General features: G+C 42.9%; 1 protein-coding gene across 1 annotated transcript; it reads left to right on the top strand.

Moving 5' to 3' along the window:
• Window positions 1-2,762: 2,762 nt before the first annotated feature.
• Window positions 2,763-24,745, top strand: LOC122930686 (oocyte zinc finger protein XlCOF8.4-like). Its single transcript, XM_044284245.1, has 5 exons — window positions 2,763-2,812; window positions 3,812-3,876; window positions 4,345-4,591; window positions 14,736-15,287; window positions 24,735-24,745. Exons 1-5 carry the CDS (start codon window positions 2,779-2,781, stop codon window positions 24,743-24,745), a joined length of 909 nt encoding a protein of 302 aa, XP_044140180.1. The 5' UTR covers window positions 2,763-2,778.
• Window positions 24,746-26,665: the final 1,920 nt, after the last annotated feature.

Genomic DNA, 26,665 nt, shown 5'->3' with positions numbered 1-26,665 from the left:
GAAATGTGTCATCCAAATACTATATAGGATTTCAATCCTAGATTGTGATTCTCTGATGCACCCTACGGGCATCGTTTATATAGGTACTGTTGTCATTGATGGGACAATGTTGTTCATTTTACTAGGAGACAATCTCCTCAGTCCATATTGAGACCTAATGATTTTTTTTTCTCTCCCGCCCGTTTGTCCAAGTCTGCGTGCATCAGCACGGGGTGCAGGTCATGTGCAGTAACTGACTGGATGCAATAATGCACTCACGGAAAAGTGTTTGCGCATCTGCCATTTGTACAGATCATGCGCAGTAGCTAATGTAGATATGGTTTAACATCTAAGTTAGCGCGCAGAGCCGGTTCGCACATCACGTCATCTGGGCACTCCCTCAGCCACTCTAGGATTCGTCCAGTGATGTTGGAGGGCGTGCCTACACTAGACAGCTGATAGGCTTTTCCTTGCCATTTGACCTTTCTGGAATTATGTGAGTGGTTCATTCTTCTTTCAATCAATAATCAGGGGTCATTTATATCCCGCATGTGGTTGGCATCCTCAACTCTGCCAATACCCCTGAAGAAGCCAGGTTACTGGCGAAACATGTCGGGGGGCAGATCCAGTTTTTAATGTCTGTTTGCCCACCCCATTGGTGTCTGTTAGTTAGCCAGACAGCGTACACTTAATAATAGACAGTGCAATTGAACAATCGCCACAGTATTAGTCAGCTAGCCAAGTGCAGTTAAGAATCAGTCAGCTAGCATAGCGAGTAGCTGTGTATGAGAGTGTTTGCAGTGTGATTGACTCTGAGCGACCATTAACCTGACAGCTATTGACATAGTGTCAGACAGTATCTGCTACGATTCAAATGTGTGTGGATGTCCGTGAATTAACTGATTCATAATCTTTGATCTGACAGTTATTGACACAATGTTAGACAGTGTCCGCCACCATTCAAATATATGTGGATGTCAATGAATCAACTGACTCATAATGTCAGATCTGACAGTAACGAGTGTCAGATAGAATCGGTTACGACTCAGTTCTATATGGTTATCAGTGAATAAACTGGCTCACAAGACAATATTGTAAAGATTACTTGTAACGGGGCGCCGAAAGCGCACTCGGTCTCCCATCAGCCGCAGACCTGCTGCTTAGCTTCGGGAGCGAGGATCTGTCTTTAGCCTCGTTCCCAGGGCGGCTTTGCTAGCTGGGAGGCTCCCTGCTCCTAGGTCTGCCTTGAGCGCTGAGCTGATCACTCGGTGCTCGACTTGTTTGTCTGTCGGTCATGTGACGCTGGCCACGTCACATGACCCTCACTCCCCAGTATAAATACAGGCAACCTGCTGGCTACAGGTTGCCTGTGATTTTGGTCCCATAGGCTGTGTATTATTATTGTTATTTAGCTTACCTTTGGATTTGACCCTTGATCTGCTTCCTGACACCTCTTCTGCCTGCTCCCTGAACCTTGATGCTACCTCTCGGATTTTGACCTCGGCTTGCTTTTGGATTTTGTCTTTGCCTCTTCCCTTGTACTGATGTGACCTCCTGGACTGACCCCGGCTAGTTGACTCGCCCTTCCGTTTTTGGTGGTACCTTGCTTGTTCCACCTCTCTATCCGCTCTAGTGCTACCTCTCATTGGCTGTCCGCTTCCCTGCGTTCTCTATCTCTCTGATTGCACTTACTCAGGTCAGGGACTGTCGCCCAGTTGCGCCCCGTCACCTAGGGCGGGTGGTGCAAGTAGGCAGGGACAGGGGACCGGGTGGCAGCTCAGGGGGTGCACCTCCGCTATATCTTTATACCCGCGACTCTACCCCGTGACATTACTGCAGTGTGGGAGGAGAGGGTGCACATCTCCACCACCCCTAAGGCAGTCACCTCAACCACACACTGGAGTGTTTTTAAACTGGAGTGGCAAACAACGGTGTTAAGTTGTATAAAAAAAAGTGACATTTTAAATTCACTACAAACCTCGGTCAAGTTAGGTTATGAGCCCTTGATGCTTTAATAAATAATGTAGTTAATGCACCTTTACCCAGGTCAGGTCCAATTTGTTTATAAAAAAAGAAGAGAGAAGCTACAACATCTACACTGAAATATCTCCTAAGATGTTCCCCCTTATTAACTAATTCATGTATTTTTACATGGGATTATGTCAGTTTTCTTTTTCTTTCCATTTAGGTTCCTACAATATAGAAACATTTCAGTTAATATCTTCCACTGAACAGAATTTTCCTGATTGACCCATCATGGATATGGACAGAGACAAGATGGCAGAGAGGATATTAAATCTCACCCTAGAGATTCTCTTCCAACTTACTGGAGAGGTGAGAGATTCTGCTGATGTCCCATTACATCATTCTTATCTATGGTAATAACAGATGGACATGGCTGTAGAGGAGAGTAGTGATATTTATTACTGTGTCTCCCCATATCCAGGATTACACAGTGGTGAAAAAGACCTCTAGTGAGCGCTGTCAGTCCACTGTATCTGAAGGATGGGGAAGAACCCTGAGCCTTAACACGGGGCCTCCACCTCACCCCCTGATACACGAGGAGATCAATGAACAGAAGATCCTAGAACTCACCCACAAGATGATTGAGCTGCTGACTGGAGAGGTGACACTGCTGGGAATGCTGGGACATTATACAGTAACAGCACTGGAGGGGTCTGGGTGATGACTGTATTATTGTGTTGTCAGGTTCCTATAAGGTGTCAGGATGTCACTGTCTATTTCTCCATGGAGGAGTGGGAGTATTTAGAAGGACACAAGGATCTGTACAAGGACGTCATGATGGAGAACCACCAGCCCCTCACATCACCAGGTACCGTATTTTTCGCCCTATAGGACGCACCGGCCCATAAGACGCACCTAGGTTTTTGGGGAGGAAAATAAGAAAAAAAATATTTTTAACCAAAAGGTGTGCTTTTGGTGGGTTTGGAACTAATGGTGGTCTGTGGGTGGCACTATTACTGGGGATCTGTGAAGGACACTGTTATGGGGGGGATCTGTGGATGACGGACACTTATGGGGGGATCTGTGGATGACGGACACTGTTATGGGGGGATCTGTGGATGACGGACACTGTTATGGGGGGGATCTGTGGATGACGGACACTGTTATGGGGGGATCTGTGGATGACTGACACACTGTTACAGGGGGGGATCTGTGGATGGCACTGTTACAGGGGGGGGGATCTGTGGATGGCACTGTTACAGGGGGGATCTGTGGGTGGCACTGTTACAGGGGGATCTGTGGGTGGCACTGTTATATATGTGCCATCCACAGACCCCCCACCCCATAACAGTGCCATCCACAGCCCCCCAGCCCATAACAGTGCCATCCACAGCCCCACAGCCCATAACAGTGGCATCCACAGACCCCCCCTTAACTGTGCCATCCACGGATCAGCTGGCCCCCCCCCGCCACTGCCGCCGCCAGTATACTAATATTAAATGTCTTATTCAATTAAAATGTATTAGATATGCCCCCTCACTCCTAAATTCCTAATAGTACCTTACATCCTATTCCTAGGTTCTGTAATGCAGGCCGGGCGGCCGGCGCGTCACCGCCGCTATTCCCGGCCCCCAGCTCCTCCTCCCAGTCCCTCCCCCGGCCCCCGCTCACTCTACATCGCATCCAGCGATGTTAAATTGTCAGCATTCGCCCCATAAGACGCAGGGGCATTTCCCACCGATTTTTTGGGGGGGAAAAGTGCGTCTTATGGGGCGAAAAATACGGTAATAGACAGGACAAAATAAAAATGTATTTTAATTATCTGTATGTAAAGAATGAATTCAGTCACTGTATGTGTCTCCTACAGGAATATCCAGTAAGAGAAGAACACCAGAGAGATGTCCCAGTCCTCATCCTCCACAGGATCATCAGGTAGATATTCTTCTATGGTCTGTAGAAGGCTGTGAAGTCCTTGTGCTCAGTCTTGTTTTATCCCATATTATTGTAAAATTTGTGTAATGAAATATGATGGGATTAAAGATGCCTGGAACCGCTTTAAATGTTCTGGTTACGGATACTGGCAGCAGGAATAAGAAACCAACTGGATTTATTTCTATCTTTTCCTTCCTTTTTCCTGAGACAAACATCACTGAAGGCCAACTTTCTCCACTGAATCAATTTGATCCACGTCTAGCCATTCCAAAAACATATGAGGTTCTTGTCATTGAGCCATCATCTAATATCTATGTTCTGCTATAGGAGATCTACAGCCATAAGATAAATAGTGCTATCATGTTATTTTTGTTTGTTGTGATAATTAATGATCCTCTCAACAGTTTTTGAACATTTATTAAGTTATTTGTATGATTGATTGTGATAATAATATTGTTTGTTTTGCAGCTTTTGAATGTGGATAAAGAACTGAGTAATATTAATTCTACAGAGACATATGTGAGCGGTGATGACCAGCGTAAGGAAGACATTTCTACAGAGACATATGTGAGGGGTGATGCCCAGCGTAAGGAAGACATTTCTACAGAGACATATGTGAGGGGTGATGCCCAGCGTAAGGAAGACATTCCTACAGAGACATATGTGAGGGGTGATGACCAGTGTAAGGAAGACATTTCTACAGATAACCACCCAGGTGAGTAGAAACAAATATACAGAGCAGCCAAAATACGTATTAAATATGTATAATAATATGAGACTTTTACAAGTGAAAACACATACAGTTAAAGTAAAATACGCCTCTGTGAAGATGGCCAATTTATTTATCTGCTGTCAGTACTGATGAGGGAAAAGCATTTGCTTAATTTTTGGAACTAAGGAACTATTTGGTCTTATTAGACTTGGGAGATGAGGATAGAGCCCACCCCGACCTTTCTATAAATGTGCTTAACAGTTATTTCTATGGTTTATTACTGTGTATTGAAATTGGTGGCTATTATCTGCCTCAGTGCTATATAATAAGTTTGTTTTATTGTAATGTGCATCCATTCAGTACAGCCTGAGATCTTTATGACTTATGTCCACTGCTATCCTGCCACCGAGTGTCCAGGCTGTGTGCTGTTATGGCATTGTGTGTATATACAGCAGGATGTTTGGTCACGTGACCCTTCTGTGAAGAGAACATGACCCTATGAAGATGTTGGCTTGAATGCAGAAGTGAACTGTGAGAGAACAGTCTGGTGGCCTAACACCATGATCTACTGGTCCTTGTTGTGAGGTCTATTGTTAGATTGTGATCTGTTTTCCCATCACTGTCTTAAAAGGAATCAGAAAATGACCTATTTAGAGATGAGCAAATCGATTCTAATTGGATTTGTTATGGGTATCACAAAAATGAATCTGCCAAATGAGTCTGAAGATTTGACTTGCTTTGGACGAATCATGTAAAAACGGAACCCAGCGCAATTTTACTGTGAGTGTTAGCAGGGAAAACCATGGGGGAGGAAGAAGATCGAGGACAGACACAAGCCACTAATGTAGTGAGTAGTGTTGGGCGCGAATATTCAAATTGTGAATTTTAATCGTGAATAACGCCACTTCGAGAATTCGTGACGATTTAGAATATAGTGCTATATATTCGTATTCGCAAATATTCAAGATTTTTTAAAAAATCTGAACCCATGATCCCTTCCTGCTTCTTGCTTGTGGGCCAATGAGAAGGCTTCAACATCCCTAGCAACCAATAGGAAAGTTGCCTACCCCTTACTATATAAGATCCTCCCCAGCAGCCATTTTGTGCAGTTTTCTGTAGTTCTGAGAGAGAGAGCAGTGTCATTGCTGTGTCATTACATTAGATAGTTAGTTACCGTATTTTTCGCTCTATAAGATGCACCGGCCCATAAGATGCACCTAGGTTTTTTTGGGGGGGAAATAAGAAAAAAAAATTTTTTAACCAAAAGGTGTGCTTTTGGTGGGTTTGGAACTAATGGTGGTCTGTGGATGGCACTATTACTGGGGATCTGTGGATGACGGACACCGTTATGGGGGGATCTGTGGATGACGGACACTGTTATGGGGGGATCTGTGGATGACGGACACTGTTATGGGGGGATCTGTGGATGACGGACACTGTTATGGGGGATCTGTGGATGACCGACACTGTTATGGGGGGATCTGTGGATGACCGACACTGTTATGGGGGGATCTGTGGATGACGGACACTGTTATGGGGGGGGATCTGTGGATGACTGACACTGTTATGGGGGGGATCTGTGGATGACTGACACTGTTATGGGGGGGATCTGTGGATGACTGACACTGTTATGGGGGGGATCTGTGGATGACTGACACTGTTATGGGGGGATCTGTGGATGACGGACACTGTTATGGGGGGGATCTGTGGATGACGGACACTGTTATGGGGGGATCTGTGGATGACGGACACTGTTATGGGGGGGATCTGTGGATGACGGACACTGTTATGGGGGGATCTGTGGATGACGGACACTTATGGGGGGATCTGTGGATGACGGACACTTATGGCGGGATCTGTGGATGACGGACACTTATGGGGGGATCTGTGACGGACACTGTTATTGGGGGATCTGTGGCTTGCACTGTTACGGGGGATCTGTGGATGGCACTGTTAGAGGGTGGATCTGTGGGTGGCACTGTTATATATGTGCCATCCACAGACCCCCCAACCCATAACAGTGCCATCCACAGACCCCCCAGCCCATAACAGTGCCATCCACAGACCCCCCAGCCCATAACAGTGCCATCCACAGACCCCCCCAGCCCATAACTGTGCCATCCACAGATGTCCCCCATAAAAATGTCATCCACAGATCCCTCCCCGCCGCTCCAGTATACAAATATAATGTCTTATTAAATTCAATGTTATTACACATGCCCCCCAACTCCTAATAGTACCGTACATCCTAACCGCTTCAGTACAACCCAGGCAGGCCGGGCGGGCGGCGCGTCACTCACTGACATCACTTGCCTGCGCCGCCTGCTTCATTCAAAAAGTAGGCGGCGCAGGCACGTGACATCAGGGAGTTACGCTGCTAATTGAATAAGACATTTTATATTAGTATACCGGAGAGGCGGGGAGGGGCTATAGTACACTGACTGCACCGCCCCGCTGCTATTGCCGGCCCCAGCTTCTCCTCCCAGTCCCTCCCCCCGCTCTCGCATACCGTACATCGCAGCCAGCGATGTAAAACTGCCAGCATTCGCCCCATAAGACACAGGGGCATTTTCCCCCCCATTTTGGGGGGAGAAAAAGTGTGTCTTATGGGGCAAAAAATACGGTAGTTAGCTTATATGTGAAATACAGATAGTTAGTGGGAGATAGTCAGTGTAGGTGTCATGCCCTGCTCAGGTTATGTGCGGAGGTTTGCCAGGTTAGCAGCACGTGTGTAGCCTTAAGTTTTTGTTTTGGAGTGAGCTGTATCCGTCTCCCTTCAGGTGCACTGGGTGGGGTCGTTGGTATCAGTTTAAATTACGCCCACTCCCAGTGTCCTGTGCGGGTTATAGCTTCTGTCTTGCTGAGAGGAAGGAAGGAAGGAAGGATTTGCTGTTCCTGCTCACTAACAAGATAAGTTGGTTTTGTGTTTCTTGTTATTGTCTGTCTGGGCTGTTAGAGAGACACCTGCCCCCTCCAGGTCCTGAGGGAGCAGGCTGCCTCTTTCCCCCTTTCACCATCTTAGGGATTTTAGGGTATCTTCAGCCCAGGCACGGGGACACGTTCATTCCCACCTTCAGGGTCTGAACGTGGGCATAGAAGTCTAGCGAGAGCTGGTAGGGATTTGTCAGGAGGTGACCTTTATCCCCAGCTTCTTGCCTAGACACTGGTTTGGTTGTTTTCTGTGTATCTTTTATCCTGTCCAGCGTGACAGTAGGTTAGAGATCGTGATATAGTGTAGCTGATAGGTTCTGCTGTCCATACATAAATGCTACAGACATAGTGCTGTGATGTCACAAGTTCACAACAGTACTTAGTGCACCAATCAGTAATATGTAGTCAGACCTGCTAAAATGTAAATTTGCACGTATTGCGTCAAAATATGCGCATCATTAATTGCCGATTTGCGTGATCGCGAATATATTGGAGCACGCTATCTGCATATAAAGCTATTGTAATATTCTGCCGTGCCAACCATTTTCTCTAGTCTCTGAAAACTTCTAGCAGCTTGAAAAATGTGGCAAAAGTGACCCACTCCTGTATTGTGCACGCAATACGCGCATATTACATTGTAGATTTTCATAATCAAGAAAATAATGGCGAATTTGCAAATATTGCAAAATATTTCAAATTCGAATATTGCCCCCTGCCGCTCATCACTAGTAGTGAGATAAGGGAATTTTAGGCAAAGAATAAGGGTATATAATTGGTGCTGGTTACCCAGTTGAGTGTTTAATACCGCTTCTGGCTGGCATTTAGTTCCACATTACAAAAAACCCCTGTGAGAAAAAGAAACTTTTTTTCTGTAAACAAACAGACAGCTTTTTAAAAAATAATCCTCAAATTTCTACCGTTTGTAGACTTATTGCCAGCACCCAGATAGCATTCTGCTGCAAACAGTGAGCAACTGCCCTTTTTTTTCTTCTAAAAACCATTTCACTGCATTAAACCTGTGTTATTAAATGTATTGTATTATAGCATAAGCATTACATGGCAATAACTCCATTTTTATACCCGTGTTATTAAACACGTGGTTCAAAGATATTGAACCTCAAAGATGGCATTATTATATCTGTGTTAGTGAACGCATTACTGCAACAGACCTTGTAGTTCAAACACATTTACTGCAAAACTTACATTACTAAAAATTGTGAGTAACAGTCTGCAGTGTTCAGAGATTCATAGAAACATAGAATGTGTCGGCAAATAAGAACCATTTGGCCCATCTAGTCTGCCCAATATACTGAATACTATGGATAGCCCCTGGCCCTATCTTATATGAAGGATGGCCTTATGCCTATCCCATGCATGCTTAAACTCCTTCACTGTATTTGCAGCTACCACTTCTGCAGGAAGGCTATTCCATGCATCCACTACTCTCTCAGTAAAGTAATACTTCCTGATATTACTTTTAAACCTTTGCCCCTCTAATTTAAAACTTGTAGCAGTTGTTCTTCTTTTAAATATTCTCTCCTCTTTTACCTTGTTGATTCCCTTTATGTATTTAGCAGTTTCTATCATATCCCCTCTGTCTTGTCTTTCTTCCAAGCCATACATGTTAAGGTCCTTTAATCTTTCCTGGTAAGATGAGGTCTCACTAGTGCTCTGTAGAGCGGCATGAGCGCCTCCCTCTTTCTACTGGTAATGGCTCTCCCTATACACCCCAGCATTCTGCTAGCATCTCCTGCTGCTCTATGACATTGTCTGCCTACCTTTAAGTCTTCTGAAATAATGATCCCTAAATCCCTTTCCTTAGATACTGAGGTTAGGACTGTATCACTGATTTTATATTCTGCTCTTGGGTTTTTACGCCCCAGGTGCATTATCAACATTAAATTTTAGTTACCAGATTTTTGACCATTCCTCTAGTTTTCCTAAATCCTTTTCCATTTGGTGTATCCCTCCAGGAACAACAACCCTGTTACAAATCTTTGTGTCATCAGCAAAAAGATTCAGCTAATGTTCTTATCAGCTGTATTCGGGTTCATAATCCCTGACAAGTAGAGCAGAGAGGAGGATGAGGGAGCTTTTTCCCTTAGTGTTGTGAAGTAACTTGTTCTCCTGTGTGATTAGGACAGGTTCTATGTGTACTGGTAGGACAGCGGCCATTTTGTTTCTCCTAATGATTGCTCCCCCGACAAAACGAGCCATAATAAATAATGAAAGGTATTTGGAAATATATTTATTATAAAGTAATATTTAAGTATTTTTCTTAATTCTCGAGGAGAACCCATTTAAAGAGAGAACACTTGCAATTTTGCTAGCACATTATAATAATCTGTGTACCATCCCTATGACTTTTCATTTACAGGAAACCTGTGACTTTTCATTTATAGACCTCATAATAAATGTTTAGAAAATGCAATTGTGGAAAAAGAGAAAGACCCAGGCCTTGTCATGAGCGAGTCAGAATGTGGGTAGTAGCAGCACCAGCCATCTGGCCAGTAGTAGTAGTAGTAGGCTACAGTTCTCCCTTTCTTCTGATAGGCGCCATATTATTATTGAGGACAAAGAGGATGAGATTGTGGCTGTATGTCTCAGTCACAGCTAGATGATGTGGATGTCACATCTCAGTTTGATACCATGCATTGGAGCCAGGCGTCACCACATGTTTCCTTCTCCTCCTCCTTGCAACCCCTTAGAAGCCATTCAGTTGCATGCTCTGTCTGCCCTGGCCACTCCTAGTGGAGTGCCTTTATTTTTTCTAAAAAGATGCAACAAAACCCCATGTGCTATGAAAGATCCTCAAGATAGTGTCTGAGAACAGACAGCATTTGGACTGCCATGAGGAGATGGTTCAAGTGGAGCTGTGGGATCCATCCCCCCACGCATAGCTTTGGTGATAGTAGTGGCACTTGTAGCAACAGTGGTGGCGGTAGGGACAATGATAGCGACAGTGGCTCTTTGGGCAAATACAGAGAAGGAAATGGGGAAGGGAGGAGGAGGGTGGTGGCAGCAATTAAAAGCGGAGGCAACGTATAGCCAGAATCTCCCCAAAAATGCAGGATGAAGATATGCTTCTATTCTGGTCAATTCAGAAATTGGTGATGCCACTGATAGTGTGGGTGTCAGATCAAAACTTGCCAGACCAAAGCATAGATTGGCTGCTGCTAGCTCTGTGTGAGTCTCATCTGACCGTTTTTCTTTACCGTTCCGGTAGAGAAAAGCTTTACTGCATGCTAGAGCTGTATAGAATAGGCACTACGGCTCCATGGCAGCACATGAAGTCGCCGCCAGCTAGCGCAACAAGAGTGTCCTCCCTCTCCTAATAACGGAATGTGAGGCCACAAGAAAACTCTACACTCCCAGCGGTGCACAAGCTTAAATCTGTGGCCAAGTTACTAGTGGTGCTGTCGCTGCCATACAACTCAGAGGATTTTTTCTGCCTTTAGGGAGCTGATGGCATGTGCTCAGACTCTCTGGAAGATACCTAGCCAACATTATTTCTCCAAAAAGGCAATCCCTGCCTTGTCACGTGGTGGAGAACTTGGGTTGCTCCTTGTAATTCTTGCTGAGCAGCAAGGTGCACACCACTGTGGACACCTGGAGCAGCTGTTATTGGCAGGGAAAGTAAAAAAAATTCATCGCTCAATTGGTTCAAGTTTTTCTCCACAAAGCAGCAGAAGAATAGCTTCTGCATTTTGTTGGCTGTAACTGTTGGGGAACCACATGTAGAAAGTCCCAGGGTGGAGGAGGATTAGGAGCTGTCTTTGGAGGAGGAGGACTTGCTTGTGCAGGGGAATGAGGTTGACAATGATGACAACTGTAGCCATGATGACCAAAGATCTCACTGGGGGGGGCAGAGCCATAAAGAACTGGGTTCTTGGGCGGGCTTGTTGGCTAGAATAGCAAGCTGTATGCTTGCTGCTTTATGTAATGACAGACATATCCTTCCCATCAAGCAATCTGATGGTTACTGCAGTGATAGCTATGCTTTTAGACCTTTGTGATCAAAGCAAAATGGGGTAATGTTTTCCTGTTGCCTAAAGGTCCCTTTACCCCCTCCACCCCTGCACCCCAAGAGGCATTCACCTACCACCGCCTCGACTACCACAAGCAGCAGACCCTGCAGCAAGTGGTTCAGATTATCAACATGATTGAGCAGTTTTTTTCATGTGCCACATCAGGCTGGTGCAAATCAACAAAAGGAGACATACCGTTCTAATACCCCGACTTAGGCCTTTCTCCAGCATCCCTGACCCCATGGACTTCTGGGCAGGCAGAGTGGAACAGTGGCTGGAACTGGCCTAGTTTGCTCTCTGTACTGTGATGCCCAGAATCTAGTTTAATCGAGCAGGAGTTTCAGCGCATCAAGACACCCAAACAAAGTTGTCCGATGCCAATGTACAAGACATCACTTTTGTCAGATTGAATGAGGCATGGATCTATGAGGATTTTCACATCTCCAGCTTAGACCAATTAATCTGCCCTTGCTAACGGTGCCCCCATTATGCTACTGCCACTGTCTGCCTAGCTATTATTTTGTTCTTTACCATATGGCTTGCCACCATCATGCCACTTCAACTGCCTGTCTACCATCTTGTTCCATATCATAAGGCTGCTGCTGGAGCCATCATGCCACTGCTGTTGTCTGCCTGCCTACCATTATGCTCAGTAAAGTATGGCTGCTGCCATTGAAACTGCTAATCCCCCCTACTGCTACTTCCATTACCCCTACTGCTATTACCGTTACTGGTACACACCTATCTACTGCCCTGTCTGTTCCATGCTGTGCTACTACCTCTACTTTTGTTGCTATATACAACTATTACGCTACCCTTTCCACATCCACACTGTACTGCTGCTGCTGCTCCCACTTATAAGGTAGAATTTTTCCAAGTTTTTTTAGAACTGCTAATCTTTCGTCTGACAATTAGCACTTGTGCATGTATAAATACAGAAATTCTGCCCCATTAACAGCTGTTCAAATAATTCAGAAAATTTAATAAATTCAAAAAGTCCTTCAGTTCTGAAGGACTTTTGAATTTATTGAATTTATATAATTTTTTGAATTATTTGAACAGTTGTTGTATCCTTTAAGACATACTGATCCCATTGATGATTATTGACGATTTTTTTATTTAACACCAACCTAATCACATTTTAAGTAACAATCACATTTTATATTTATTTACTATTTTATATCCATTTTACAATAAATAATATATCCAAATATTTTAATCAATAATAATAAAAACCTTCTAGTTTAAACCAAATGCGAGTGTGCCATCACAATTCTTCTTCTTTTTAACCCCATATATTCATACGGTTTTTAGGTGTACCGGTGATTGAGAACCTCTATTCATATTGATCAACTGGTGAGCCACTGAGCAATCACATTCTAAATCATGTTAAATAGGAGTCAGCATACACCTGCCATCATTTAAAGTGCCTCTGATTAACCCCAAATAAAGTTCAGCTGCTCTAGTTGGTCTTTCCTGAAATTTTCTTAGTCGCATCCTGCAGCAAAAGCCGTGGTCCACAGAGAGCTTCCAAAGCATCAGGGGGATCTCATTGTTAAAAGGTATCAGTCAGGAGAAGGGTACAAAAGAATTTCAAATACTATGGAGCACAGTGAAGACAGTCATCATCAAGTGGAGAAAATATGGCACAACAGTGACATTACCAAGAACTGGATGTCCCTCCAAAATTGATGAAAAGACGAGAAGAAAACTGGTCTGGGAGGCTACCAAGAGGCCTACAGCAACATTAAAGGAGCTGCAGTAATATCTGGCAAGTACTGGCTGTGTGGTACATGTGACAAGAATCTCCAGTATTCTTTATATGTCTGGGCTATGGAGTAGAGTGGCAAGACGAAAGCCTTTTCTTACGAAGAAAAACATCCAAGCCAGGCTACATTTTGCAAAAACACATCTGATGTCTCCCAGAAGCATGTGGGAAAAGGTGTTATGGTCTGATGAAACCAAGGTTGAACATTTTTGTCATAATTACAAAAGATATGTTTGGCGCAAAAACAACACTGCACATCACCAAAAGAACACCATACCCACAGTGAAGCATGGTGGCGGCAGCATCATGCTTTGGTGCTGTTTTTCTTCTGCTGGAACTGGGGCCTTAGTTAAGCTAGAGGGAATTATGAACAGTTCCAAATACCAGTCCATATTGGCACAAAACCTTCAGGCTTCTGCTAGAAAGCTGAACATAAAGAGGAACTTCATCTTTCAGCATGACAATGACCCAAAGCATACATCCAAATCAACAAAGGAATGGCTTCACCAGAAGAAGATTATAGTTTTGGAATGGCCCAGCCAGAGCCCAGACCTGAATCTGATTTGAAAATCTGTAAGCTGATGTAAAGAGGGCTGTGCACAGGAGATGCCCTCACAATCTGACAGATTTGAAGTGTTTTTGCAAAGAAGAGTGGGCAAATCTTGCCAAGTCAAAATGTGCCATGCTGATAGACTCATACCCAAAAAGACTGAGTGCTGTAATAAAATCAAAAGGTGCTTCAACAAAGTATTAGTTTAAGGGTGTGCACACTTATGCAACCATATTATTTTATTTTTATATTTTTTCTTCCCTCTACCTATAAGATTTGTATCTCAATTGAGTTATACGGTTTATAGGTCACATTAAAGGTGGAAAAAGTTCTGAAATGATTTATCTTTGTCAAAAAAAAATTACATCACAGTAACCTGACATTTAACCAGGGGTGTGTAGACTTTTATATCCACTCTAATTATAAAAGTTCATTTTGCTCACAGCTACTAGTATCCATCCTAAATTTCCCATACATATGCCCACTTGGCTTCGCCAAAGTGTAAGTTTTCTGAATGGGGAGACATCTCTGGAGGCAGCTTATCTCCATTAGAACAAATATTTGAACATGTTAAAATCTAACTGCTAGTTCCTTCTACACATTAAAGGTTACGCAGGTTCAGCCAGCATTTTGCTACATATAGAACTTAGCAATTTTTTTTTAATTCTTAATATAAACATCCAGGGTCCTCATTCTCCTTTTACCAGTTTGTAACTTATCTTGTTCATGCTTATTGTATTTGTGTTCTTTTATGTATGTGTACTCCTCTTTTTATATGTACAGCACCATGGAATAATTGGCACAATAATAATAATCTATTCCAATTTCAAGGTTATAGTATTTAAAATAATACCGTTTTATTTTTGGCAGATGACTGTATCGGGAGCTCAGAGGGACATCTGATCTCTTCAGCTTTTAAAGCAAATGGTCATAGTCTAGCACAAGACACATATGAAGACCATGCCACTATCTCGGATATACCCTCAGCTCTTCACAGCCCAAATTGCTCATTTGATCCATCTAAACCTCTTCTATCTTCTAGTTCATCACAAACTGTAAAGCAGAATCAAAGTCACAGAAGGGGTATTAAAGAACAAAGAATGCACACAAGGAAGAAGACAATTTCATGCTTACAATGTGGGAAATGTTTTACTTGTAAATCACAACTTGTTGAACATCAAAAAACTCACACAGGGGAGACGCCATTTGCATGTGAAGAATGTGGGAAATGTTTTACACACAAAACAACACTTGTTGGACATCGAAGAATTCACACAGGAGAGAAGCCATTTTCATGTTCAGAATGTGGGAAATGTTTTACACACACAACAACACTAGTTGGACATCAAAGAACTCACACGGGAGAAAAGCCATTTTCATGCCAAGAATGTGGGAAATGTTTTACTTGGAAATCACATCTTGTTGGACATCAGAGAATTCACACAGGGGTGATGCCGTTTTCATGTGAAGAATGTGGGAAATGTTTTACACACAAAACAACACTTGTTGCACATCAAAGAATTCACACAGGGGTGAAGCCATTTTCATGTTCAGAATGTGAAAAATGCTTTGCACAGAAAGCAACACTTGTTGTACATCTAAGAACTCACACGGGAGATAAGCCATTTTCATGTCCAAAATGTGAGAAATGTTTTGCTTGGAAACAACAACTTGTTAAACATCAACAAACTCACACAGGGTAAAAGACAGTTTTATGTTAAGAATGTGGGAAATGTTTCTTAACCCCTTAGGGACACAGCCTTATTTCACCTTAAGGACCAGGGCATTTTTTGCAAATCTGACCAGTGTCACTTTATGTGCTGATAACTTTAAAACGCTTTGACTTATCCAGGCCATTTTGAGATTGTTTTTTCGTCACATATTGTACTTCATGACACTGGTAAAATGAAGTAAAAAAATAATAATTTTCGTTTATAAAAAATACCAAATTTACCAAATTTTTTTTGTAAAATGGCAAATTTCCAAGTTTCAATTTCTCTACTTCTATAATACATAGTAATAACTACAAAAATAGTTACTTTACATTCCCCATATGTCTACTTCATGTTTGGATCAATTTGGGAATGATATTTTATTTTTGGGGGATGTTACAAGGCTTAGAAGTTTAGAAGCAAATTTTCAAAAAAACCCTTTTTAAGGACCAGTTCAGGTCTGAAGTCACTTTGTGAGGCTTACATAATAGTAACCACACAAAACTGACCCCATTCTAGAAACTACACCCCTCAAGGTATTCAAAACTGATTTTACAAGCGTCATTAACCCTTTAGGTGTTCCACAAGAGCTAATGGCAAATGGTGATAACATTTCAGAATTTAGATTTTTTTGGCAAATTTGCCATTTTAATCCATTTTTTCCAGTAACAAAGCAAGGGTTAACAGCCAAACAAAATGCTATACAGGAAGTGCAGAATTATTAGGCAAATGAGTATTTGACTACATCATCCTCTTTATGCATGTTGTCTTACTCCAAGCTGTATAGGCTCGAAAGCCTACTACCAATTAAGCATATTAGGTGATGTGCATCTCTGTAATGAGAAGGGGTGTGGTCTAATGACATCAACACCCTATATCAGGTGTGCATAATTATTAGGCAACTTCCTTTACTTTGGCAAAATGGGTCAAAAGAAGGACTTGACAGGCTCAGAAAAGTCAAAAATAGTGAGATATCTTGCAGAGGGATGCAGCACAAAATTGCAAAGCTTCTGAAGCGTGATCATCGAACAATCAAGCATTTCATTCAAAATAGTCAACAGGGTCGCAAGAAGCGTGTGGAAAAACCAAGGCGCAAAATAACTGCCCATGAACTGAGAAAAGTCAAGCGTGCAGCTGCCAAGATGCCACTTGCCACCAGTTTGGCCATATTTCAGAGCTGCAACATCACTGGAGTGCCCAAAAGCACAAGGTGTGCAATACTCAGAGACATGGCCAAGGTAAGAAAGGCTGAAAGACGACCACCACTGAACAAGACACACAAGCTGAAACGTCAAGACTGGGCCAAGAAATATCTCAAGACTGATTTTTCTAAGGTTTTATGGACTGATGAAATGAGAGTGAGTCTTGATGGGCCAGATGGATGGGCCCGTGGCTGGATTGGTAAAGGGCAGAGAGCTCCAGTCCGACTCAGACGCCAGCAAGGTGGAGGTGGAGTACTGGTTTGGGCTGGTATCATCAAAGATGAGCTTGTGGGGCCTTTTCGGGTTGAGGATGGAGTCAAGCTCAACTCCCAGTCCTACTGCCAGTTTCTGGAAGACATCTTCTTCAAGCAGTGGTACAGGAAGAAGTCTGCATCCTTCAAGAAAAACATGATTTTCATGCAGGACAATGCTCCATCACACGCGTCCAAGTACTCCACAGCGTGGCTGGCAAGAAAGGGTATAAAAGAAGAAAATCTAATGACATGGCCTCCTTGTTCACCTGATCTGAACCCCATTGAGAACCTGTGGTCCATCATCAAATGTGAGATTTACAAGGAGGGAAAACAGTACACCTCTCTGAACAGTGTCTGGGAGGCTGTGGTTGCTGCTGCACGCAATGTTGATGGTGAACAGATCAAAACACTGACAGAATCCATGGATGGCAGGCTTTTGAGTGTCCTTGCAAAGAAAGGTGGCTATATTGGTCACTGATTTGCTTTTGTTTTGTTTTTGAATGTCAGAAATGTATATTTGTGAATGTTGAGATGTTATATTGGTTTCACTGGTAAAAATAAATAATTGAAATGGGTATATATTTGTTTTTTGTTAAGTTGCCTAATAATTATGCACAGTAATAGTCACCTGCACACACAGATATCCCCCTAAAATAGCTAAAACTAAAAACAAACTAAAAACTACTTCCAAAAATATTCAGCTTTAATATTAATGAGTTTTTTGGGTTCATTGAGAACATGGTTGTTGTTCATTAATAAAATTAATCCTCAAAAATACAACTTGCCTAATAATTCTGCACTCCCTGTAGTAGTGAGATAAGGGAATTATAGGCAAAGAATAAGGGGATATAATTGGTGCTGGTTACCCAGTTGTGTGTTTAATACAGCTTCTGGCTGGCATTTAGTTCCACATTACAAACCCCCTGTGAGAAAAAGAAACTTTTTTTTTCTGTAAACGAACAGACACCTTTTTTTTTAAATCCTCAAATTTCTACCGTTTGTAGACTTATTGCCAGCACCCAGATAGCATTCTGCTGCAAACACTGAGCAAGTGCCCTTTTTTTTTCTTCCAAAAACCATTTCACTGCATTAAACCTGTGTTATTAAATGTATTGTATTATAGCAAAAGCATTACATGGCATTAATTCTATTTTTATACCCGTGTTATTAAACACGTGGTTCAAAGACATTGAACCTCAAAGATGGCATTATTATATCTGTGTTAGTAAACGCATTACTGCAACAGACCTTTACTGCAAAACATGCATTACTAAAAATTGTCAGTAACAGTCTGCAGTGTTTAGAGATTCAGCTAATGTTCTTACCTGCTGTATTCAGGATCATATGCCCTGACAAATAGAGCAGAGAGGAGGATGAGGGAGCTGTTTACCTCAGTGTTGTGAAGTAACTTGTCCTCCTGTGTGATTAGGACAGGTTCTGTGTGTACTGGTAGGACAGAGGCCATTTTGTTTCTCCTAATGATTGCTCCCCCAACAAAACGAGCCATAATAAATAATGAAAGGTATTTGGAAATATATTTATTGTAAAGTAATATTTAAGTATTTTTCTTAATTCCCGGAGAACCCCTTTAACCACTTCAACCCCGCTAGCTGAAAACCCCTTCATGACCAGGCCACTTTTTACACTTCGGCACTACACTACTTTCACCGTTTATCGCTCGGTCATGCAACTTACCACCCAAATGAATTTTACCTCCTTTTCTTCTCACTAATAGAGCTTTCATTTGGTGGTATTTTATTGCTGCTGACATTTTTTTTACTTTTTTTGTTATTAATCAAAATGTAACGATTTTTTTGCAAAAAAAATGAAATTTTTCACTTTCAGCTGTCAAATTTTGCAAAAAAAAAACGACATCCATATATAAATTTTTCACCAAATTTATTGTTTTACATGTCTTTGATAAAAAAAAAATGTTTGGGGGAAAAAAAAAATGGTTTGGGTAAAAGTTATAGCGTTTACACACTATGGTACAAAAATGTGAATTTCCGCTTTTTGAAGTAGCTCTGACTTTCTGAGCACCTGTCATGATTCCTGAGGTTCTACAATGCCCAAACAGTAGAAAAACCCCACAAATGACCCCATTTCGGAAAGTAGACACCCTAAGGTATTCGCTGATGGGCATAGTGAGTTTATAGAACTTTTTATTTTTTAGTCACAAGTTAGCGGAAAATGATGATTTATTTTTATTTTTTTTCCTTACAAAGTCTCATATTCCACTAACTTGCAACAAAAAATTAAAAATTCTAGGAACTCGCCATGCCCCTCACGGAATACCTTGGGGTGTCTTCTTTCCAAAATGGGGTCACTTGTGGCGTAGTTATACTGCCCTGGCAATTTAGGGGCCCATATGTGTGAGAAGTACTTTGCAATCGAAATCTGTAAAAAATGACCGGTGAAATCCGAAAGGTGCACTTTGGAATGTGTGCCCCTTTGCCCACCTTGGCTGCAAAAAAGTGTCACACATCTGGTATCGCCGTACTCAGGAAAAGTTGGGCAATGTGTTTTGGGGTGTCATTTTACACATAACCATGCTGGGTGAGAGAAATATCTTGGCAAAAGACAACTTTTCCATTTTTTTTATACATAGTTGGCATTTGACCAAGATATTTCTCTCACCCAGCATGGGTATATGTAAAATGACACCCCAAAACACATTCCCCAACTTCTCCTGAGTACGGCGATACCAGATGTGTGACACTTTTTTGCAGCCAAGGTGGGCAAAGGGGCACATATTCCAAAGTGCACCTTTCGGATTTCGCAGGCCATTTTTTACACATTTTGATTGCAAAGTACTTCTCACACATTTGGGCCCCTAAATTGCCAGGGCAGTATAACTACGCCACAAGTGACCCCATTTTGGAAAGAAGACACCCCAAGGTATTCCGTGAGGGGCATGGCGAGTTCCTAGAATGTTTTATTTTTTGTCACAAGTTAGCGGAAAATTATGATTTTATTTTTTTTTCTTACAAAGTCTCATATTCCACTAACTTGCGACAAAAAATAAAAAATTCTAGGAACTCGCCATGCCCCTCACGGAATACCTTGGGGTGTCTTCTTTCCAAAATGGGGTCACTTGTGGGGTAGTTATACTGCCCTGGCAATTTAGGGGCCCAAATGTGTGAGAAGTACTTTGCAATCAAAATGTGTAAAAAATGGCCTGCGAAATCCGAAAGGTGCACTTTGGAATATGTGCCCCTTTGCCCACCTTGGCTGCAAAAAAGTGTCACACATCTGGTATCGCCGTACTCAGGAGAAGTTGGGGAATGTGTTTTGGGGTGTCATTTCACATATAACCATGCTAGGTGAGAAAAATATCTTGGCAAAAGACAACTTTTCCATTTTTTTTATACAAAGTTGGCATTTGACCAAGATATTTTTCTCACCCAGCATGGGTATATGTAAAATGACACCCCAAAACACATTCCCCAACTTCTCCTGAGTATGGCGATACCAGATGTGTGACACTTTTGCGCATCTAGGCTGCAAAAGTGCCCAAATTCCTTTTAGGAGGGCATTTTTAGACATTTGGATCCCAGACTTCTTCTCACGCTTTAGGGCCCCTAAAAAGCCAGGGCAGTATAAATACCCCACATGTGACCCCACTTTGGAAAGAAGACACCCCAAGGTATCCAATGAGGGGCCTGGCAAGTTCATAGAATTTTATTTTTTTCGCATAAGTTAGCGGAAATTGATTTTATTTTTATTTTTTCTAACAAAGTCTCACTTTCCGCTAACTTAGGACAAAAATTTAAATCTTTCATGGACTCAATATGCCCCTCAGCAAATACCTTGGGGTGTCTTCTTTCCAAAATGGGGTCAGTTGTGGGGTGTTTGTACTGCCCTGGCATTTGAGGGTCTCCGCAATCATTACATGTATGGCCAGCATTAGGAGTTTCTGCTATTCTCCTTATATTGAGCATACAGGTAATGAGATTATTTTTTCCGTTCAGCCTCTGGGCTGAAAGAAAAAAATGAACGGCACAGATTTCTTCATTCGCATCGATCAATGTGGATGAAAAAATCTCTGCCAAAAAAAAAAAAGGAGGGGAAAGGCGTCTGCCAGGACATAGGAGCTCCGCCCAACATCCATACCCACTTAGCTCGTATGCCCTGGCAAACCAGATTTCTCCATTCACATCAATCGATGTGGATGAATAAATCATTGCCGGGATTTTTAATATTTTTTTTTTATATACAAAGTGTTTGCCAAAGCATAGGAACGCCGCCTCCTCCTCAGCTCGTATGCCTCGGCAAACGTATCTGTTACTGCAGAGTAGAAATCTCGTCTTGCAGCGCCGCATACACCGACTTGCGTGTAATCTGACAGCAGCACAATGCTTCTGTCAGAATACACATCAGTGCTGCAGCTAGTCGATCGGTTGGTCCACCTGGAAGGTAAAAAAAAAAACAGGCCGCAACGCAATAATTTGATTAACTTTGGAACAGAATACATAAACTTAAACTTTTTGAACCAAACATTAACTTTTTTGCTTACTGGTGTTTTTTTTTTTTTTTATTTTTTTTTTTACCTTTATAGAACAAACCTCTCCTTCCCCATGGGACAATGTGTAAAGCGCAAATCGCCCAAAGATGTGGCGAAGTGCGTTATGCACTTTGTCCCATGTGAAAGGAGAGGTTTGCAGCAGCTGTGAGTGAAAGGGCCCTAATAGCCCTGTGTGCCTGTCCTGGTGAGATGATCCCTATGCTAATAGTGTACCTGTGGGTGGTACTTCCGGAAACACTCTCCAAAGCATAGGGCAGGGTGGTCAGGACAGTCAGGACAGAAATAGCGGGTGTCACGCCTTATTCTACTCCTGCTACAGACACAACATTTTTTTCGGGGTGGCGGTCGGTTTGAGGTACCAGGAACGACACTGGGGAAATGTCGCTCGTGTAGACGGCTAACTACACTGGTGGATGGGGCCACGGAACCTCCTGGATACAGGAGGTTCGCGATGATCTCTTCCTGAAATTTGAGGAAGGATCCAGTTCTCCCAGCCTTACTGTAGAGAACAAAACTATTATACAGAGCCAATTGAATTAAATATACAGACACCTTCTTATACCAGCGCCTGGTTCTGCGGGACACTAAATACGGAGCCAACATCTGGTCATTGAAGTCCACCCCTCCCATGTTATAGTTATAGTCGTGGACTGAGAGGGGCTTTTCAATGACACGGGTTGCTCGCTCAATTTGGATTGTCGTGTCTGCGTGAATGGAGGAGAGCATGTAAACATCACGCTTGTCTCTCCATTTCACCGCGAGCAGTTCTTCGTTACACAGTGCGGCCCTCTGCCCCCTTGCAAGACGAGTGGTAACGAGCCGTTGGGGGAAGCCCGCGCGACTAGTTCGCGCGGTGCCACAGGCGCCAATCCGTTCTAGAAACAAATGCCTAAAGAGGGCCACACTTGTGTAAAAATTGTCCACATAAAGATGGTACCCCTTGCCGAATAAGGGTGACACCAAGTCCCAAACTGTCTTCCCACTGCTCCCCAGGTAGTCAGGGCAACCGACCGGCTCCAGGGTCTGATCTTTTCCCTCATAGATCCGAAATTTGTGGGTATAGCCTGTGGCCCTTTCACAGAGCTTATACAATTTGACCCCATACCTTGCTTGGGATGTATTGTTTGAAGCCAAGGCGCCCGGTAAAATGTATCAGGGACTCGTCTACGCAGATGTTTTGCTCAGGGGTATACAAATCTGCAAATTTCAGGTTGAAATGGTCTATGAGGGGCCGAATTTTGTGGAGCCGGTCAAAAGCAGGGTGGCCTCTGGGACGGGAGGTGCTGTTATCACTAAAGTGCAGGAAACGCAGGATGGTCTCAAATCGTGTCCTGGACATAGCAGCAGAGAACATGGGCATGTGATGAATTGGGTTCGTGGACCAATATGACCGCAATTCATGCTTTTTAGTTAGACCCATGTTGAGGAGGAGGGCCAGAAAAGTTTTAATTTCGGAAACTTGGACTGGTTTCCACCGGAAAGACTGGGCATAAGAGCTTCCCGGGTTGGCGGATATAAATTGTGTGGCATACCGATTTTGTTTCGGCTACGACTAAGTCCAAGAGCTCCGCAGTCAAGAACAGCTCAAAAAATCCCAGGGCCGAACCGATCTGAGCTGTCTCAACCCGAACTCCAGACTGGGTAGTGAAAGGGAAAACTACAGGTGCGGCTGAAGTTGGGGACTGCCAATCAGGGTTTGCCAGCACCTCAGGGATTCTAGGGGCTCTACAGGCACGTCTTTGCGGTGGCTGCGACGGGGTCACTACTGCTCGTGCCACCGTACCAGCTTCAACTGCCCTTCTGGTGCTCGCCACTTCACCAGGTTGTATGGCAGTGCTGGTACTAGGTCCAGGAAGGGCTGGGCTGCTGGTGTATGCCTCACCACGTAATCCGACAGCACCAGCCCCACTCTGCTGCTCTTGAAGTGGATCCTGCGCAACCTGCGGTCTAGCGACACGGGGCCGGGTACGCCTGGTGCTATCAGGGACCTCAGCCTCCTCGTCCGAACTTTGGGTCAGAGAGCCACTGCTTTCTACAGGTTCGTATTCTGACCCGCTAGATTCGTCAGATGAGGGTTCCCATTCCTCATCCGACTGGGTCAGAAGCCTGTAGGCCTCTTCAGAAGAATACCCCCTGTTAGACATTTGGGCAACTAAATTTAGGGGTATTCCCTGAGACTACCCAAGAAAAAAAAAGCAAGCCTGTCTTACAAAGGGGAGGCTAGCGAAGTACCGGAGGCCGCTGCGGTTGATAAAAAATATCAAAACTGATTTTTTTTTATCGCCGCAGTGCGTGTAAAGTGAATGTGCAGTGATCAAAAAATTATAATTTTTTTGTCACTGCGGTGGGGCGGGCGTGGGCGAACGCACGTGTGGGCGACCGATCAGGCCTGATCGGGCAAACACTGCGTTTTGGGTGGAGGGCGAACTAAAGTGACACTAATACAATTATAGATCTGACCGTGATCAGTTTTGATCACTTTCAGATACTATAAAAGTACAAATGCTGATTAGCGATACGCTAATCAGCGAATAACGGACTGCGGTGCGGTGGGCTGGGCGCTAACTGATCGCTAAACTACCTAACCAAGGGGCCTAAACTATACCTAAAACCTAACTGTCAATACCAGTGAAAAAAAAAAAGTGACAGTTTGCACTGATCACTTTTTTCCTTTTCACTAGTGATTGACAGGGGCAAGAAGGGGTGATCAAAGGGTTAATTGGGTGCTGGGAGGTGATCTGGGGGCTAAGTGTGGTGTTGGTGGGTACTCACAGTGATGTGTGCTCCTCTGCTGGAACCAACCGACCAAATGAAGGAGCAGAGGAGCACAGCAGCCATATAACCACATCATATTTACTAATATGATGGGTTATCTGGCTGCTGATTCGTTTTTTTGAAAATTATCAACCTGCCAGCCAATGATCGTGGCTGGCAGGTTGATGACGAACTTGTTCTTTGAATTTTGCCGGCCCGCGATGCGCATGCGCGGGCCGGCTTCCCCGAAATCTTGCGTCTCGCGAGAGGACGCACCGGCGCGTCCACCCAGAAGAGCACGACCGCCGAGAAGACGCAATCCTGCGTACGGCGGTCGTGAGCAGGTTAAAGAGAGAACACTTGCAATTTTGCTAGCACATTATAATAATCTGTGTACCATCCCTATGACTTTTCATTTACAGGAAACCTGTGAATTTTAATTTATAGGCCTCATAATAAATGTTTAGAAAATGGAATTGTGGAAAAAGAAAGACCCAGGCCTTATCATCAGAGAGTCATAATGTGGGTAGTAGCAGCACAAGCCATCTGGCCAGTAGTAGTAGTAGGCTACAGTTATCCCTTGCTTCTGATAGGCGCCATATTATTAATGAGGACAAAGAGGATGAGATTGTGTGTATGTCTCAGTTACAGCTAGATGATGTGGATGTCACATCTCAGTTTGACACCGTGCATTGGAGCCAGGTGTCACCACATTTTTCCTTCTCCTCCTCCTTGCAACCTTTTAGAAGCCATTTAGTTGCATGCTCTCTGTCTGCCCTGGCCACTCCTAGTGGAGTGCCTTCATTTTTTTAAGAAGCTGCAACAAAGCCCCAACATTATGCTCAGTCAAGTATGGCTGATGCCATTGAAACTGCTAATCCCCCCTACTGCTACTTCCATTACCCCTACTGCCATTACCGTTACTGGTACACACCTACACACACATCTACTGCCTTGTCTGCTCCATGCTGTGCTACTACCTCTACTTTTGTGGCTATATGCAACTATTACGCTACCCTTTCCACATCCGCATTGTACTGCTGCTGCTGCTCCCACTTAAAAGGGAGAATTTTTCCAATTTTTTTTTTAGAACTGCTACTCTTTCGTCTGACAATTAGCACTTGTGCATGTATAAATACAGAAATTTTGCCCCATTAACACATAATTTTTGGAAGCTTGTGCAGAACAAGCCACTGTTTCTAATTACATTAACATACGTGTGTGTATACAAGGGCACCTGTTATTACATAATTTTTGAACGTCTGGTCCCAAAAATCCACAGTTCTTTCCCATAACACCTTGTGTGAAATAGACAATAAAAAAAAAAATTCTGATATGAAAACGCAAAACACGTGACAACGTGGGAGGGTGGCAAGGGCAAACATTTTGAAAAAAAAAAAAAAAAGATAAAAAATAAACATTGAAAAATCATAAAGTATCATATACCAATATTCAGCCCGACAGAAGCAGATTAATGTAGAATCGATTTTGACACCAACCAAGTTATGTTTTTTTAAATTCAACAAATTGAACACAAATCTATTTTATTTTCAAGAAGTTCACTCATCTCTATAAAACAATATTTTTTAAATTTTTGGTCCATTTATGATTTTCTGTTCTGTACAGGTAAGTTTTCAGTAGTTTTCATCACTACATAATTATAATGACAAGTAAAACCTCTGTATAGGCAACTCCAGATCCTCCACTCACAACAGGTGATATCACAGTTTATCAGCTACCTCCCGACCTTTACAAACCATGCCTAGAAAACTCTCCCGAATCAACAAGTCATGTCCATTGTGTCTATGGCCCATGCAGCTGCTCTCAAAAGACAGTCTTAACATATTTTGCTCATAGTGGCCAGTGTAAAAAAAATGTATGATTATATGTATACATAAATGTATTCATTTAATATAAATAGCAGCATGGAAAAATTATTTTAAAAAACTCACAAATTCCCCAAAAAAATTTAAACATAAAAAATGTTATTTTCTGATGACCCATTACCTCTAAGCTGACTATATACAGTACAGTGGATGTCTGCACACCCCTGTTAAAATGTCAGGTTTCCGTGCTGTAAGAAAATGAGACAAATATAAATGATTTCAGAACTTTTTCCACCTTTAATGTGACCTATAAACTGTACAACTTAATTGAAAAACAAACTGAAATCTTTTAGGTGGAGGGAAGAACACACAAAAAAAACGAAACTAAAATAATGTGGTTGCATAAGTGTGCACACCCTCTCATAACTGGGGATGTAGCTGTGTTCAGAATTAAGCAATCACATTCAAAATCCTGTTATATAGGAGTCAGCATACACCTGCCATCATTTAAAGTGCCTCTGATTAAC

This window comes from Bufo gargarizans, chromosome 1 (genome assembly GCF_014858855.1).
Source record: "Bufo gargarizans isolate SCDJY-AF-19 chromosome 1, ASM1485885v1, whole genome shotgun sequence".
Lineage (NCBI taxonomy): Eukaryota > Metazoa > Chordata > Amphibia > Anura > Bufonidae > Bufo > Bufo gargarizans.
The sequence above is the reverse complement of the archived record's forward strand: the minus strand, read 5'-3'. Positions and strand labels throughout refer to the sequence as shown.